The sequence below is a fragment of the Ostrea edulis genome, chromosome 7 (assembly GCF_947568905.1).
Source record: "Ostrea edulis chromosome 7, xbOstEdul1.1, whole genome shotgun sequence".
NCBI classification, from domain to species: domain Eukaryota; kingdom Metazoa; phylum Mollusca; class Bivalvia; order Ostreida; family Ostreidae; genus Ostrea; species Ostrea edulis.
In genome coordinates this window covers 71214011-71229109 of record NC_079170.1, presented here as the reverse complement: position 1 = coordinate 71229109, position 15099 = coordinate 71214011, and the positions used below count along the sequence as shown (strand labels likewise).

General features: G+C 37.0%; 1 protein-coding gene across 6 annotated transcripts in view; it reads right to left on the bottom strand.

Annotated features, from left to right (window-relative positions):
• Positions 1-15099, bottom strand: part of LOC125655292 (plexin-A4-like) — a 50884-nt gene that overhangs the window by 16902 nt on the left and 18883 nt on the right. For 3 of the 6 annotated variants that reach the window (XM_048885533.2, XM_048885532.2, XM_048885534.2), the window contains 13 exons: positions 14913-15035; positions 12537-12637; positions 11490-11637; positions 9842-10010; positions 7326-7416; positions 6182-6278; positions 5778-5903; positions 4961-5065; positions 4658-4754; positions 2692-2864; positions 2069-2220; positions 1867-1972; positions 1003-1139 (listed from right to left, as the gene is read on the bottom strand). In XM_048885533.2, the coding sequence (XP_048741490.2) occupies positions 1003-1139; positions 1867-1972; positions 2069-2220; positions 2692-2864; positions 4658-4754; positions 4961-5065; positions 5778-5903; positions 6182-6278; positions 7326-7416; positions 9842-10010; positions 11490-11637; positions 12537-12637; positions 14913-15035 (1625 nt within the window). The remainder of the gene's footprint in view (positions 1-1002; positions 1140-1866; positions 1973-2068; positions 2221-2691; positions 2865-4657; positions 4755-4960; positions 5066-5777; positions 5904-6181; positions 6279-7325; positions 7417-9841; positions 10011-11489; positions 11638-12536; positions 12638-14912; positions 15036-15099) is intronic. The other 3 variants (XM_056145261.1, XM_048885537.2, XM_048885535.2) reach the window with 2 other exon arrangements.

Here is a 15099-nt window from a genome sequence, read left to right as displayed (position 1 = left end):
ATTAATCAATAATCAATAATTCGAAATCAATCTTCAGAGAGAAAAATGACACATTTATTATCATTTTGGGACCGTAGTTTTGAAGAAATGATAATGCTGTTTTGTGAACAACTTTTCCCCATACAATATGTTATAGATTTGTTCATTTCCCTCCATCTAGCTACAGTGCTGTGTATAATTATAAATCATAATACTCGTGTATCTCTCCCTGTCTCTCTATCTCTGTATCTCTCTCTGTCTCTCTCTCTCTCTGTATCTCTCCCTGTCTCTTTATCTCTGCATCTCTCCCTGTCTCTCTATCTCTGTATCTCTCCCTGTCTCTCTATCTCTGTATCTCTCCCTGTCTCTGTATCTCTCCCTGTCTCTCTATCTCTGTATCTCTCCCTGTCTCTCTATCTCTGTCTCTCTATCTCTGTATCTCTCCCTGTCTCTCTATCTCTGTATCTCTCTCTCTCTCTCTCTCTATGTATCTTTCCCTGTCTCTCTATATCTGTATTTCTCCCTGTCTCTCTATCTCTGTATCTCTCCCTGTCTCTCTATCTCTGTATCTCTCCCTGTCTTTCTATCTCTCCCTGTCTCTCTATCTCTCCCTGTCTCTCTCTATCTCTCCCTTTCTCTCTTTCTCTGTATCTCTCCCTCCCCCCTCTCTCTCTCTGTTACTCTCTCTCTCTGACTCTTTCTTTCTCTCCCTCCCCTCTCTCTCTGTCTCTCTCTGACTCTTTCTCTCTCTGACTCCTCTCTCTCTCTGTATCTCTCTTCATCCCTCTCTCTCTCTCTGACTTTCTTTGTCTCCCCTCTCTCTCTCTGGCTCTGTGACTCTCTCACTCTCTTTGTCTCCTCTCTCTCTCTCTCTGACTCTCTGTGACCCTTTGTCACCCCCCTCTCTCCCTCTCTGACTCTCTCTGTGACCCTTTGTCACCCCCCTCTCTCAGTCTCTCTCTGTGACAATCTTTCTCTCTCTCTCTCTCTCTCTCTCTCTCTCTCTCTCTCTCTCAGACTTACTTTGTGACTATACAAGGACTCCCAGATATATCCACAGTTGTCAAAGTTCCAATATTCATGTTTCCTCCAAAAATCTTCACTGTGGTCCCCCCAGATTGAGGACCTTTCTTCGGGCCCATACCAATCACTTTAGGAATCTGAATAATATATAAAAATCATCACTCTGTATCTGTGAGAACTTGTATTGTGCTTAATTAAATTGGCGAGACTGTCTCGTCATGAATACAAGATTCTCTAAAATAATCTCGTAATTATAGGTTATAGACTTTGTATGGGAAAATATGACGACCGAGTTTTTGGCGTGTAGACGGACCGAGCTTGCGAGGTCCGTCCGCGACAAAATACGAGGTCGTCATATTTTCCCATACAAAGTCTATAACCTTTTTATTATATACTTTCAATTTCATTTAGAAATTAACAATAATTTTATTTTAACAATTTATTTATTGGTTTAACTGAGTAAAAGATGAAAAACACGAAAAATTTGAAAATTAACGGCGTAGAAATTTGATTGTGACGTAATGTTTGCGGGCCGGAATGTTTCCGGGCATATATCGTGTGATATATGCCCGCAAACTTTTAAAGAAAAAAGGAGAGATGAAATTGAAAGTATATAATAATGGAAGATATCGAATATACAGCATAACAATGTGTCACTGATATATTTCACAAAGATGTCCGATGTGATATCATAGAAACTCACTCACCACAAAACTAAACATGCTGTCCGATGTGATATCATAGAAACATTTCACTCACCACAAAACTAAACATGCTATCCGATGTGACATCATAGAGACATTTCACTCACCACAAAACTAAACATGCTGTCTGATGTGACGTTCACAGAGACATTTCACTCACCACAAAACTAAAAATGCTGTCTGACGTGGTGTTATATAGATTATCCACTTCCACAGTGATCGTCCCATTCAGCGGAGCATCCACTTTCTCCGTCAGGCATTTAAACCTGTAAGTAACAAGGTAAAATCATGTGACAAACCTGTTCCTTGTTGGCTTGTAGCCTTTCCATACTTATTGGTATTGATAAAAACAGGGAACGCACCCTTGTGAGGATTCAAAGTGACCAGGATGTACCATACAGTTCACACCAGCAACCTTGACCCCGCCCTTGATGTCCACATAAGCTTTCCCAAGGTTAATCCCGCTCACTGTGATGTTTGTCCTTCCATGTACTGGTCCCTTAGACGGCTCAAACTGAGGAAATAAATAGTACACTTTTATATACTGGTCCTTAGACGGCTCAAACTGAGGAAATAAATAGTACACTTTTATATATCATATATGATAAAATGGAAAAACCTTTAATGGGTGTATGTACAATATTTTTAGTTTGTGATGAACAATTCTAGAAAGTTACATTTTTAGAGAAAGAGAGAGAGAGACAGAAAGACAGACAAAGAGACAGAGAGACGAACAGAGAAACAGAGAGACAGAGAGATAAACAGAGACAGACAGACAGACAGACAGACAGAGAGAGACAGAGAGAGACAGAGACAGACAGAGAGAGAGACAGACAGAGACTCAGACAGACAGATGGACTGGGCATTTTCCCTCACCCTTACAGAAAGTCACATTCAGTAAGTGACTGCACAATATGCTAGTGACTTACTCGGAGTATTTTTGGATTGGGACAGTAAGTGACTGCACAATAAGCTAATGACTTACTCGGAGTATTTTTGGATTGGGACAAGTGTCATCTCGGTCCAGCCACTTCTCCTGACACTCTTTCTGTCGGCTGCACTGATTGGTTGGACTACACCATCCACAGTTGTACTTGGTGTCCATCGTCAAGCACAGTCCACAATTTGTCACCATGTACTTACACTTAAATATCTGAACTGAAATCAAGCACAACCCACAATTAGTCACCATGTACTTAAACTTAAAATATCTGAACTGAAATCAAGACTTGCAGTGTCTATAAGTGTTTCAAATTCTCTGTCACAGACTGCACTATGTTGTTGAAAAAATTTACTATATGGACCAGATATCAAAATGCAAGATGAGAACTACTTCTGTAAGTTAAACATAAAAAAGTACAATGTATTCATCAAATAGTGTCAAGGACTCAATGTTGCCATTTTGTATTCTTTGAATCTAACATCAAGTCTGGTGACTTGATCAAAAAGTTGGACCAGAAAAGATCAGCTAATTCTGTTTAAAACGGAGCTGCATATTACCCAGGACAAAATACTGCATGTGTACTTATTCAGTGCAATTCACACTTTATTAGTACATGTAGTGTGTTTTGTGCTGAAGCATGAGCATATGAAAATCTCTATTTATCCATTACATGATAAGAATTATTTCAAAAATGCTAAAATAAATACACATACTTGTATAGTTTCTTTCTCCATGGAATGAACAATACAATAAAAGATGGAAGCACACTAATACCTGTACTCCAGTATTGAGTACATACTTAGATTTTGCTACCTATAAGCTAGATGGTTGAGTAGATACTTAGATTTTGCTACCTATACGCTAAATGGTTGAGTACATACTTAGATTTTGCTACCTATACGCTAAATGGTTGAGTACATACTTAGATTTTGCTACCTATACGCTAAATGGTTGAGTACATACTTAGATTTTGTTACCTATATGCTAGATGGTTGAGTAGATACTTAGATTTTGTTACCTATAAGCTAAATGGTTGAGTACATACTTAGATTTTGCTACATGTAAGCTAGATGGTTGAGTACATACTTAGATTTTGCTACCTATATGCTAAATGGTTGAGTACATACTTAGATTTTGTTACCTATAAGCTAAATGGTTGAGTAGATACTTAGATTTTGTTACCTATACGCTAAATGGTTGAGTACATACTTAGATTTTGTTACCTATACGCTAAATGGTTGAGTACATACTTAGATTTTGTTACCTATACGCTAAATGGTTGAGTAGATACTTAGATTTTGTTACCTATACGCTAAATGGTTGAGTACATACTTAGATTTTGCTACCTATACGCTAAATGGTTGAGTATATACTTAGATTTTGCTACCTATACGCTAGATGGTTGAGTAGATACTTAGATTTTGCTACCTATACGCTAAATGGTTGAGTAGATACTTAGATTTTGCTACCTATACGCTAAATGGTTGAGTACATACTTAGATTTTGCTACCTATACGCTAAATGGTTGAGTACATACTTAGATTTTGCTACCTATACGCTAAATGGTTGAGTAGATACTTAGATTTTGCTACCTATACGCTAAATGGTTGAGTAGATACTTAAGATTTTGCTAACTATAAGCTAAATGGTTGAGTAGATACTTAAGATTTTGCTAACTATCAGCTAAATGGTTGAGTAGATACTTAAGATTTTGCTACCTATACGCTAAATGGTTGAGTAGATACTTAAGATTTTGCTACCTATAAGCTAGATGGTTGAGTAGATACTTAGATTTTGCTACCTATATGCTAAATGGTTGAGTAGATACTTAAGATTTTGCTAACTATAAGCTAGATGGTTGAGTAGATACTTAAGATTTTGTTACCTATAAGCTAGATGGTTAAGTAGGTACTTCGAACTACTTGCAGGTTGGTTAAGATACCTCCACCACTTTTACAGTGACGGGGTGTGTGTGTACGACCAGGGGAGGGGGGGGGGGGTTCCTTACCTGTGGTGTTTCTGGGCATGTCCAGTGGATATTTCTTCGATCCCCACAGAACTTCAAAAGTGGCGTCCACATTCGATGTTTCTTGGCTATACTCAAACTAAAGCCGTAAAACACAACTTAACCTTTTGTGGCAAAATCACTTAAACAGTCATTCATAGATTTGAAAAACGTGAAAGTTAATTCAATCATTAACTGCTCCATTTTGCTAGCATTAATTTGGATCATAAATAAAATATTAAAACAAATCAATTACACTCAGATAGGCCTTCCTTTTATTTTTACTAACGTCCTTGACCTACTGACCTTGGCCTTTTGACACGTGAGACTGCCCGCCTCCTCCTTTCCCGGGACAGTTACCTCCTTCCCTAAATATCTAAACCTACACCACATTTCGTTGGTCTGGTCTGCCTGGAAAGAAAAAATAGTCGCATTCAGATACTACAGAAATGGTGGATATGGGTGTTTTATCACCACCAGCTGAGCGCGATCCCCAGACCAAACGATGATGCATGTCTTCTGTAAAGCACGGATCTCCACACAAGGCTTTCAATAACTTACAGCTGAAGTGATGGGAATGAAATTGGAGCAACTGAAGCATCCAGACTCCAGAAATGCCAAGCTCCAAGTGGAGCAACTAAATATCCCAGATTTCAAGGAACCAAGCCTCAAGTGGAGAGGTATTGACTTTGTTCATCCGACTTCTTGGAATCAAACCTGTGACAAATTGTGGCCTATCAGGTCTACCTGACAGTCCTTAACGATGTACATCTACATTGACTCCATTTCATAAACTTCAATACAGAGTCATGATTAATTGATTTACTACAGTTAAAAGTTGATATGTCAGTGATTCTGAAGTCCCAACCACTTATTCTTTAAGTATTTCACCCTCAATATCTCAAATCCTCTGATATATATAAGATTTTTCTCGGTCCCATCGAGTACAAGATAATGAGGTTTGACTGCATCATTTTTTTCAAAGTAAATCACACATTATCTTCTCAAACTATAGCAGATATTTATAAGGTTCACGTCTTTTCCATGTTGCTAATATAACATTGATGACCACCCTTTATATTATTCTCATAAGAGCAAAAATTCTGATAGGCGTTATGAATACCTTCATGTTGACAAGTTTCACCACCAGCTGAGGGGAATCCCCAGAGTGAACAATGATGTCTGCATTCTGGGAGGCAGGGATCTCCACACGTGGACAGTTATCAAAGCTCGTGGTGCTGGGGTCCTGCTAAATACACCATAACGGCAGAGAATGAGTAGAAAATCAATCTCTTATACTCTCCATCACAAATCATCCCACATGGAGAAATTACAGGTATAAAATTTTAAAGTTGTCTGAGAATGCATGATAAGGAATAGTTAACATGATTTGAATTCGGGGTCATGCTGATGTTATAGTTTTACATCGATAATTAAATTTCACGTCATCTATTAAAAGTAACATGATTTGAACATAAAGATACCCAGTTACTTCTAACAATAATAGACTTTCTAAAAGTTGTGTACCGCAGATGGTCTCAGGGACACAAATGACAAAGCTGAACAGGAATGTGTTTGGTAGTGCCAGGTACAATTGAAAGAACTTTTGCTGCAGTCTGTACATCTGTTACAAAGAGAAAAACACAATAAAGAAGAACTTTTGTTGCAGTCTGTACATCTGTTACAAAGAGAGAGAAAAAACATAATAAAGAAGAACTTTTGTTGCAATCTGTACATCTGTTACAAAGAGAGAGAGAGAGGGAAAAAACACAATAAAGAAGAACTTTTGTTGCAATCTGTACATCTGTTATGAAGAGAGAGAAAAACAAACACAATAAAGAAGAACTTTTGTTGCAGTCTGCACATCTGTTACAAAGAGAGAGAGAGAGGGAAAAAACACAATATAAGGGAGATAACTCTTTCATGTCATAAATAACAGAAAGATGCATTGCATTCACTGTTCAAAATAGAACCAAAAAAAATTGGCTCTCTAGTGCTCACGTTTTGTATACCGTACAATCAGTACTTACATTTTGTGTATTGTACAGTACAGTCAGTACTCATGTTCTGTGTACTGTACAGTCAATTCTTACGTTTTCTGTACTATACAGTCAGTACTCACATTCTGTGTATTGTACAGTCAGTACTCACGTTTTGTGTATTGTACAGTCAGTACTTACATTCTGTGTATTGTACAGTCAGTACTTACATTCTGTGTATTGTACAGTCAGTACTTACATTTTGTGTATTGTACAGTCAGTACTTACATTTTGTGTATTGTACAGTCAGTACTTACATTTTGTGTATTGTACAGTCAGTACTCACATTCTGTGTATTGTACAGTCAGTACTCATGTTCTGTGTATTGTACAGTCAGTACTTACATTCTGTGTATTGTACAGTCAGTACTTACGTTCTGTGTATTGTACATTCAGTACTTACGTTCTGTGTATTGTACATTCAGTACTTACGTTCTGTGTATTGTACAGTCAGTACTTACGTTCTGTGTATTGTACAATCAGTACTTACATTTTGTGTATTGTACAGTCAGTACTTACATTTTGTGTATTGTGCAGTCAGTACTCACGTTTTGTGTACCGTGCAGTCATTACTTACAATCTGTGTACCGTACAATCAGTACTTATGTTTTGTGTATTGTAGTCAGTACTTACGTTCTGTGTACTGTGCAGTCAAACACAGGAACACTTCGTTTGACTAGGGCGCTGCCTTCAACATGGAACTCCACCTCAAGGTTATGGTGATCTAAAGAAAACAATTAAAACTTCTTCACCAGTCATTGCATGGTACACAAGCACTGTGTATCTTATACTGATGTAACTATCGTTACATGTAAAATTTCAAAAAGCTGGTCGAGTAGACGAATTAAAACAAAAGGCAAACAAAATAGATAAACAAGAAACTTCACTTCAAACATCCAGCCCACCAGAGAGAACATTTCTGAATTCTATACAAAGAGTGTGTATTACGAAGTCAGATCTTTACCATATTGTCATTCAAGGAATTAAGGTCAGTTCTATACAGAGATTAATAAATGTTAATGAATACTAATTAGGGTGTAAAAAAGAGGTCCGTGGGCCTTAACGGTCACCTGAGTAGCATGCAACAAGTTACAACTCTCCAATGGGCAGCTCAATCAAACAGTGCTAGTCATTTTTTAAATTTTTAAAGTTAATTGTCCTTAGCTTCTCATAATTTTGTTTTTCAATGTCCCAGAGGAAGAGCATTTTCAAAGTTAATGTAATTGTATTTTTATTGTATGACTGCCGCTCTCTGAGGCCTCAATAACTTATCCAGGGGTCACGAATTCCACAATCTTTAAAACCATTAATATAGTCCTAAAGAAGATTTTACAAAATGAAATGTATCATGACTCTTTCACCTAGTTGGCTCTGTCCATGAGACGGTACCCCTGACACAAGGGTAGGGAATTTCACAATTCGGGTAGAGGATGCCATGCTTTTCATAACCATGCATACCGTATATATTCACAATACACAGAACTCAAGAAGACTATTTCTAAAAATTAAATACATTTTCGCGATTTTCCATTTGGTCCTTGCCCTAAAGCCTAATCCCATGACCCAGGGCTCCGAAATTTGATAATTTTGGTTAACATGCTTTTTATACCCATGCACACAATATTTTTTCACAATGCACAGAATTTTTAAGATTAGATGAATTTTCACTATATTATACCCAATTGGGCCTTGCCCTACAGCCTGAAGCTCTGGTTCAAGGGTAAGGAATTTCACAATTTTAGTAGACAGCTGTATGCTTTTGGAATTTCACAATTTTAGTAGACAGCTGTATGCTTTTGGAATTTCACAATTTTAGTAGACAGCTGTATGCTTTTGGAATTTCACAATTTTAGTAGACAGTTGTATGAAAACCATGTATACAGCATTTCTTCTTCTCAAAACAGCACAAAAGTAATGAAGAAGATATTCTAGTTCAAATACTAAATGCCCTTTCACCATACAACCATATGTACCCCATCCTTGAGTTTAATCCCTGACCCAAAAGTAATTTCATATTTCTGATAGAGACAACCTTGTTCATACGCACAATTTGTCTGATGTCCTGGATTGAAGAAGATTTCTAAAATATAACGCTTTTTTAGTGCACTGACCCCACCCTAGCACTAAATCCTGACCTTGGGGGCATGAATTTCACAGTTAGGGCTTCTCTTCTTATTAGTACTTTGTACCCAGTTCCATCGTCCAATGCCAAGCAGTCAAGAAGTTTTTAAAAGAAATAGTGCATTTTCACTTTATGAACCACAGAGCCTTGTCCTACCACCAAAAGCCCTGACACAGGGGCCATGAATTTCAGCCCTGACACAGGGGCCATGAATTTCAGCCCTGACACAGGGGCCATGAATTTCAGCCCTGACACAGGGGGCCATGAATTTCAGCCCTGACACAGGGGCCATGAATTTCAGCCCTGACACAGGGGGCCATGAATTTCATGATTTTGGTAGAGGCTTTCTTGCTCATCATGACTATGCATATAGTTTATCTGCTAGATGTCCCCAAATAAGAAGAAGGTTAATAAATATTGCATCATGTTTTTAAGGTTTTGACTCCACCCCTCAGGCCCCAGGGGTGCAGTGACCATAAAATTCACAATTTTAATTCCCCTTTTCCAAGAGGAAGAAATAGCTAACTTCTCATGCACAATGGATGGCTGACGACGGACAACTACCGATCGCAATGGATCACCTGAGTGACTCAAGTGACCTAGCAAAGATGTGGCATTTCAATATACATGTATATTTCATCAAATTATTGCACCATGATGGTTAAGTTCAGTATTTGTGATTAGTGTTTTCAGTTAGTACACAGCTTGGACTACTATAAGTATATTCCATAGTTATTATCCTCAGGATCCAGTTAATATGGGCACATGCTGTCATATCATAAAGCAATTTGAACAACCTGCTAAATTTTACTATCTTTTTTTTAATTGAAGTTTATGTAGCTATTGCATATATGTGTCATTATAACAAATCTAGATATGCCAAATCTTTCATTATACTCACAAATCAAAAAACTGTCAAAAGAAAGAAATCAAACATAAAATATCTAGTGAAATAAAACTCAATATTTCAAATACTTATGATTATAGAACCCCAACTGAATGTGGTTATACTGACACAGTTACTTACCCTTACCCTTGGGTTTTAACCCCAGAGACCTGTTGCTTGGCAACAGACATGTAATCACATCGTTGTCCAATGAGGCTGCAGTGTGAGCTGTGACTGACAGAGCAGTGAATGCACACTGGAGATCGCTCTTTCCACCCGAGAGTGTGGCATCAGTTAGCTGAAAGCTGATCTAGAAAAGAAAAATCAACAATGTCTAGGTGTAGCAAACATGCACCCATCAAAATCACCACGAACACCGTCAAATACATGCCATAATGTCATGGTGTTGGGAATTCTAAATAATGCCTCATGTAGCAAAAAAATGCAATTTTTGAACATCTTCAAAATCAGTTTATATATCAGGGGGTCTTCTAAGTAACTGATCATCGAATTTGTCAAAAACAGATATTCCTACCAAGTGTTTTACACATTACTTTAAGGTGGATTGCTACACCAAAATGTTATTCAATGTTTCACTAAAACATTTAATATGAAGTATGATTTCATCATCAACAATATCTTAAATCCAATGTGCTAACCAAACAAGAGAAGAATTTCAAAAGGACAACAAATACATTTCTGATCTTGATTTTGCAAGTAAAATATTTCTCCATGAAGTGATATTTCTAATGTGAAAGAACAAGCGTCAACTACACAAATAAAGATATTTGCATTAAGAGCAGGAACTTCCAAGTAGCTGACAAACAAATGAAAGCAAATGATCCTGGGATCTGACCATGAATCACTGGGGTAACCGACAAAGAGAAAAAGCTAGATAACAGCTGTTGAATAACAGAATGTTAGAGAAAGAAAATGTTATATACTCAAGGTATAAATGACATAGTATATTTCAGTAATCAATTGGTGGAGTGGAGGAATGAGGTGGAAGTATAAGGTGGAAGTGTGAGGTGGAAATGTGAGGAGGAGGAGGAGGAGGAGGAGGAGGAGGAGGAGGAGGAGGAGGAGGAGGAGGAGTGAGGTGGAGGTGTGAAGTGGAGGGATGAGGTGGAGGTGTGGGGGGGTGGGGGGGGTGGAGGAGTGTGAAGGTGTGAGGTGGGGGTGAGGTAGAGGAGTGTGGAGGTCTGAGGTGGATGGGTAAAGTGAGGTGGATAAGTGAGGTGATGTGTGAGGTGAGGTGAGAAGTGAGGTGGATAAGTGAGGTGGATGGGTGGAGGTGTGAGGTGGACAGGTGAGGTGGAGGTGAAGGTGTAAGGTGAAGGTATGAGGTGGCTACTTCAGAAATGTATCAAACTATTCAGTTACAGGTATGTGTACAAACAGGAAGCTTGGTATCAATATCGATGTTTCCATATGTAGGGGGCGGGGAAAAGTGACAAAACCTTATATGTCATCAATAAGCTTTCATGTCGGGGGCGGGAAAAAGTGACAAAACTTTATATGCTAAACTTTGTAAGTACTGAAAAATACTGTACTTTAACTTATTTTGGCAGGATTCAAATTTCAGCAGCTTTAGCTATGAAGCAAGAGCACTAATATCAAATTGCGCTAATATTTAAATCTCTATTTATCCATTAAATAAAAAACAAGTGTTAAATCATGAGTATGCCAAATAGTGTGTCGGCTTCATCAGTAAAATGCATAGAACCATTGAAGGCTGGTATTTATATTATGATTTTCATACACTTACACACTTCTCTCACCGACTTACCTTGTGCTGGTCCTGATTTCTGCTGATGTTTTCGTAATTAAGGATGGAGGGCTGTAGGTTTGACATCTTTGCACAGCTCTCCTGTTTCGCTGACGACAGCCATGATGGAGTGATCAAAGAGTCTGGGCAGTTTTTCTTCTCTTCGCATCTGTAATGTCAAGATATTCATTATAGCCAAACAAATTTTACCTCCCCCCCCCCCCCATCCCAAAATAAATTTTTTAAAAGTTGACAATCTTGAAAGACATTATCCAGTGTTCAGGGTCAATATAAGGGGACAGTCATTTTTTGTTCTCCAGACATCTACATGTATATCTACATAGTGCAAGCTTATTCTATTATTTTCTTTAAATATTGGATTTTTGTACATTTTTTTAGATGCTAAATAGTAATGAGATTTTAGATAAAATAAAATAAAACTGACACCTGAGATAAACATGGTATTCCACTTATTGTGACTAGAATTTGTCAAGACAAGTCCTGGATTTACATGTTTTTTAAAAACCATTTGGTCCCAGTTAATTTTGATGAGACCCAAGAAATTCAGAAGTCCAGAAAATTAATACATGTATTTGTTTATTATGTTGATATGCCGGTACAATTTACAACAACAAAATGAAATTCATTAACTGTTAGAAATATGTAATGCAAAAACACAAATTAATTTATTCTGTGTCAAATCGTTTAAGGTTACATATAAAATGCAATTAACTGGTATTAGTCTCATCCTTTGAATTATAACTGTGCAACTATGTATAGCCATCATAGCTATTAATAAAGAAATTGACATCCAGATACAGTATACATTTTCACTGTGGTCAGGGTGAAAATGCCTAATGCTATATTGCTACATTTCTTCTCATTATGATAACCCCCTTCCGATTGTGTCTGTAGGCGTGGAAGTGTGCTAGGTTGACAGTGTGTGTACAGGTGTAACTGATGTTAGAAAATCAAATGTGAAAAATTAAAAAATAAATTCACAGAGGTCATTACTGAATTATCATCCAGGCACATTTTAAGTTTCTCCTGTGAATTATTAGCACAAACCTGTTATTTGTGTTGCACCAACCACAGACTGGGTCAAAGGTCGAAACGCATTCCTGGCAAGTTGTTCTGTGCTCACAGTGAGATATCTTCACCTTCAGTACCTATCACACAAAAAACAAATCAATCAAGTTACAAATTCTTCACCTTCAGAACCTATCACACAAAAAACAAATCAATTAAGGATGTATGCCACACCAGAGAAATTTGATGTAGATGAAAAGTGGAGGATATGTACAACAATATTTTGAAGTTGAAAATTTTCAAATTTACTTTATTTTGTCAAAAAATACATTTTAGCAGAAGGTAATCTGAAAAAAAATTAAAACCCCCTGTTGGACTCGAACCTGTGACCTACAGTTCAGCAGTCGGTATTTACTCGGCTAGATATCTAAATGGAAAAGGAAAAGCGAAATATTGCTGATATCGATTTTTTCGTCTATGTTTTTAAAGGAAGTCAGCCATTATGATGATGTAGAGTACTACCTTAAGTTACAAATCTCTATCACTGATAATCAAAACACCAAACACAGTTACAATCCTCTAAGTATCAAATATCACTGATAATCAAACGTGTCAATGTTACTCACCGAAAGTTGACTGTTCACGCAATATTTGCCACTTAATTCTAACTTTAAATTTTGATCCGACATTTGATCTTCGACTTCAATGTCCATATGATATAATTTTAGTCCAATGGAAGTTGATTGGTTAGGATGAATGGAAAAAGGAATGAAAAACCCTGTGGTGTGACTGTACCTTAATTCAAATCAGTCTCCGCAGCGACCAGAAGTGCCGACTATAAAAACGATTGTCATCCTGCATTACATATCTACATCAGTATATCTGCTCACCATAAGTATAGAGGAGATATATCTACATACAGATAACTCCACTCATATTGAAATCAGTTATTTTGATATATCAGGCTGTCCAGCACCCTTGGACAAAAAATAAGGGCAAATTTTAGTGGTAAAATTTTAAAAAATTAGGGCTAAATTAGGAATTTTTAACCAAATTGTGGAAGTTTTAATTATTCAAAAGGACTTACCTTGTCAAATTTGACAATAAAGAAACTCACATGACACACAAATAAGATGTAAGTACAGGAAGGGCGTATTCCAGTGTTCCATGGTCTCAGCTATTATTGGCTATAACCTAAAATCTCAACTCTTTATCACAAAGTCACAACCAATAAACAAGCTTGACACATGGATCCACAGGTCAACTGCCTTTCACTGCATCAGCATTATCTGAATAAGAACTGCAATCTACGTTAATAACACACATTTTGTATGAATGCATTTTGATTTTTCAAGACTGATAAAAAAGTAGGAATTGACATGAAAAATAAGGGCTTTTTTAGGATTTCCCCTTGAATTTTACATTTTTTTAGGAATTTTAGCAAAACTGAAAAAAATTAGGAATTTTAGGGCCGCTGGACAGCCTGATATATCAATTATTTTGATATAAAAATTATTCCCCATCAACATTTCTCTTTTTCTTTGCATTAATAATTCATAACAGTTATATTGAAGTTCTCCACATCTATCATTGTCATTGACATCCAGTGTTCTGAGACTCCCCGAAACATTCCTTTCTTTTCGTAGTAACGAATACGTTTTAGAAGGTCATGCTGTTCATTGAAAGTCATCGCCGCCCAATCCTGACGTCAACATGGCGAGAGAAAAACATGCCCCAATTACGAAAGTACCACAGTATTTTGAATTCAGATACAGGTTGTTAGCTTGGATCAATTTACTTGTGTATATACAACACACATAATATAAACTTCATTCATTTTCACTTAATTTTTAATACGTACAATCTGTTTACACACGTCTAATAAAGATTTGAATAATTTGGGTTCAGATTTACCAAGGTTTGATAGATCAGGATAGAAATAAAAGAAATTTTTTTTTTTTTAAATGAACTTCAATATTTTGAACTTCGGATATATTGAAAATAATCAGCTGGTCCCCTAATTTGAATTTACTTCAGAGTTGAGTGTCATGTGATTTTAAAACTTGCTTTACACGATGAGTTGAAATGATGTATATATTGGTGCAGCTATGAAAAGCCAATATATCTACACTATTTCAACACATTGGATGAAGTAAATATGAAATCACACTACCACAGATTTTCTGTTTATTTCAAACTAATCACTTTTATATACCTCCCTGCGTCTATGTGATGGATTTACAGAGATTTATCTAGACTGTGATGGATTTAGATTTAAAACACAAGGTTACACAGTGTTCCTCTTTGCTTGCAACAACCTGAACCACCTTAGTTTATCCAACGAGTGTTGGATAAAACCTACTATTTATCCAGTGGGTGATATATCACATGTGCCCGTACTATTCAATTATTTACCATGTCACTGGTGACCACGTAGACGGACTTTTTGTCGAGACTGACCGACATCCCAATACCCTCTACCATGTTGTCAATGTGTAGTTTATCCACTTCCTTAATGCTCGATCCAGACTTGATGTACTGTAAAAAGCATAAATATCTCATCATAACAAACGGGCATTTGATATACGATAAAAGCAAAAAT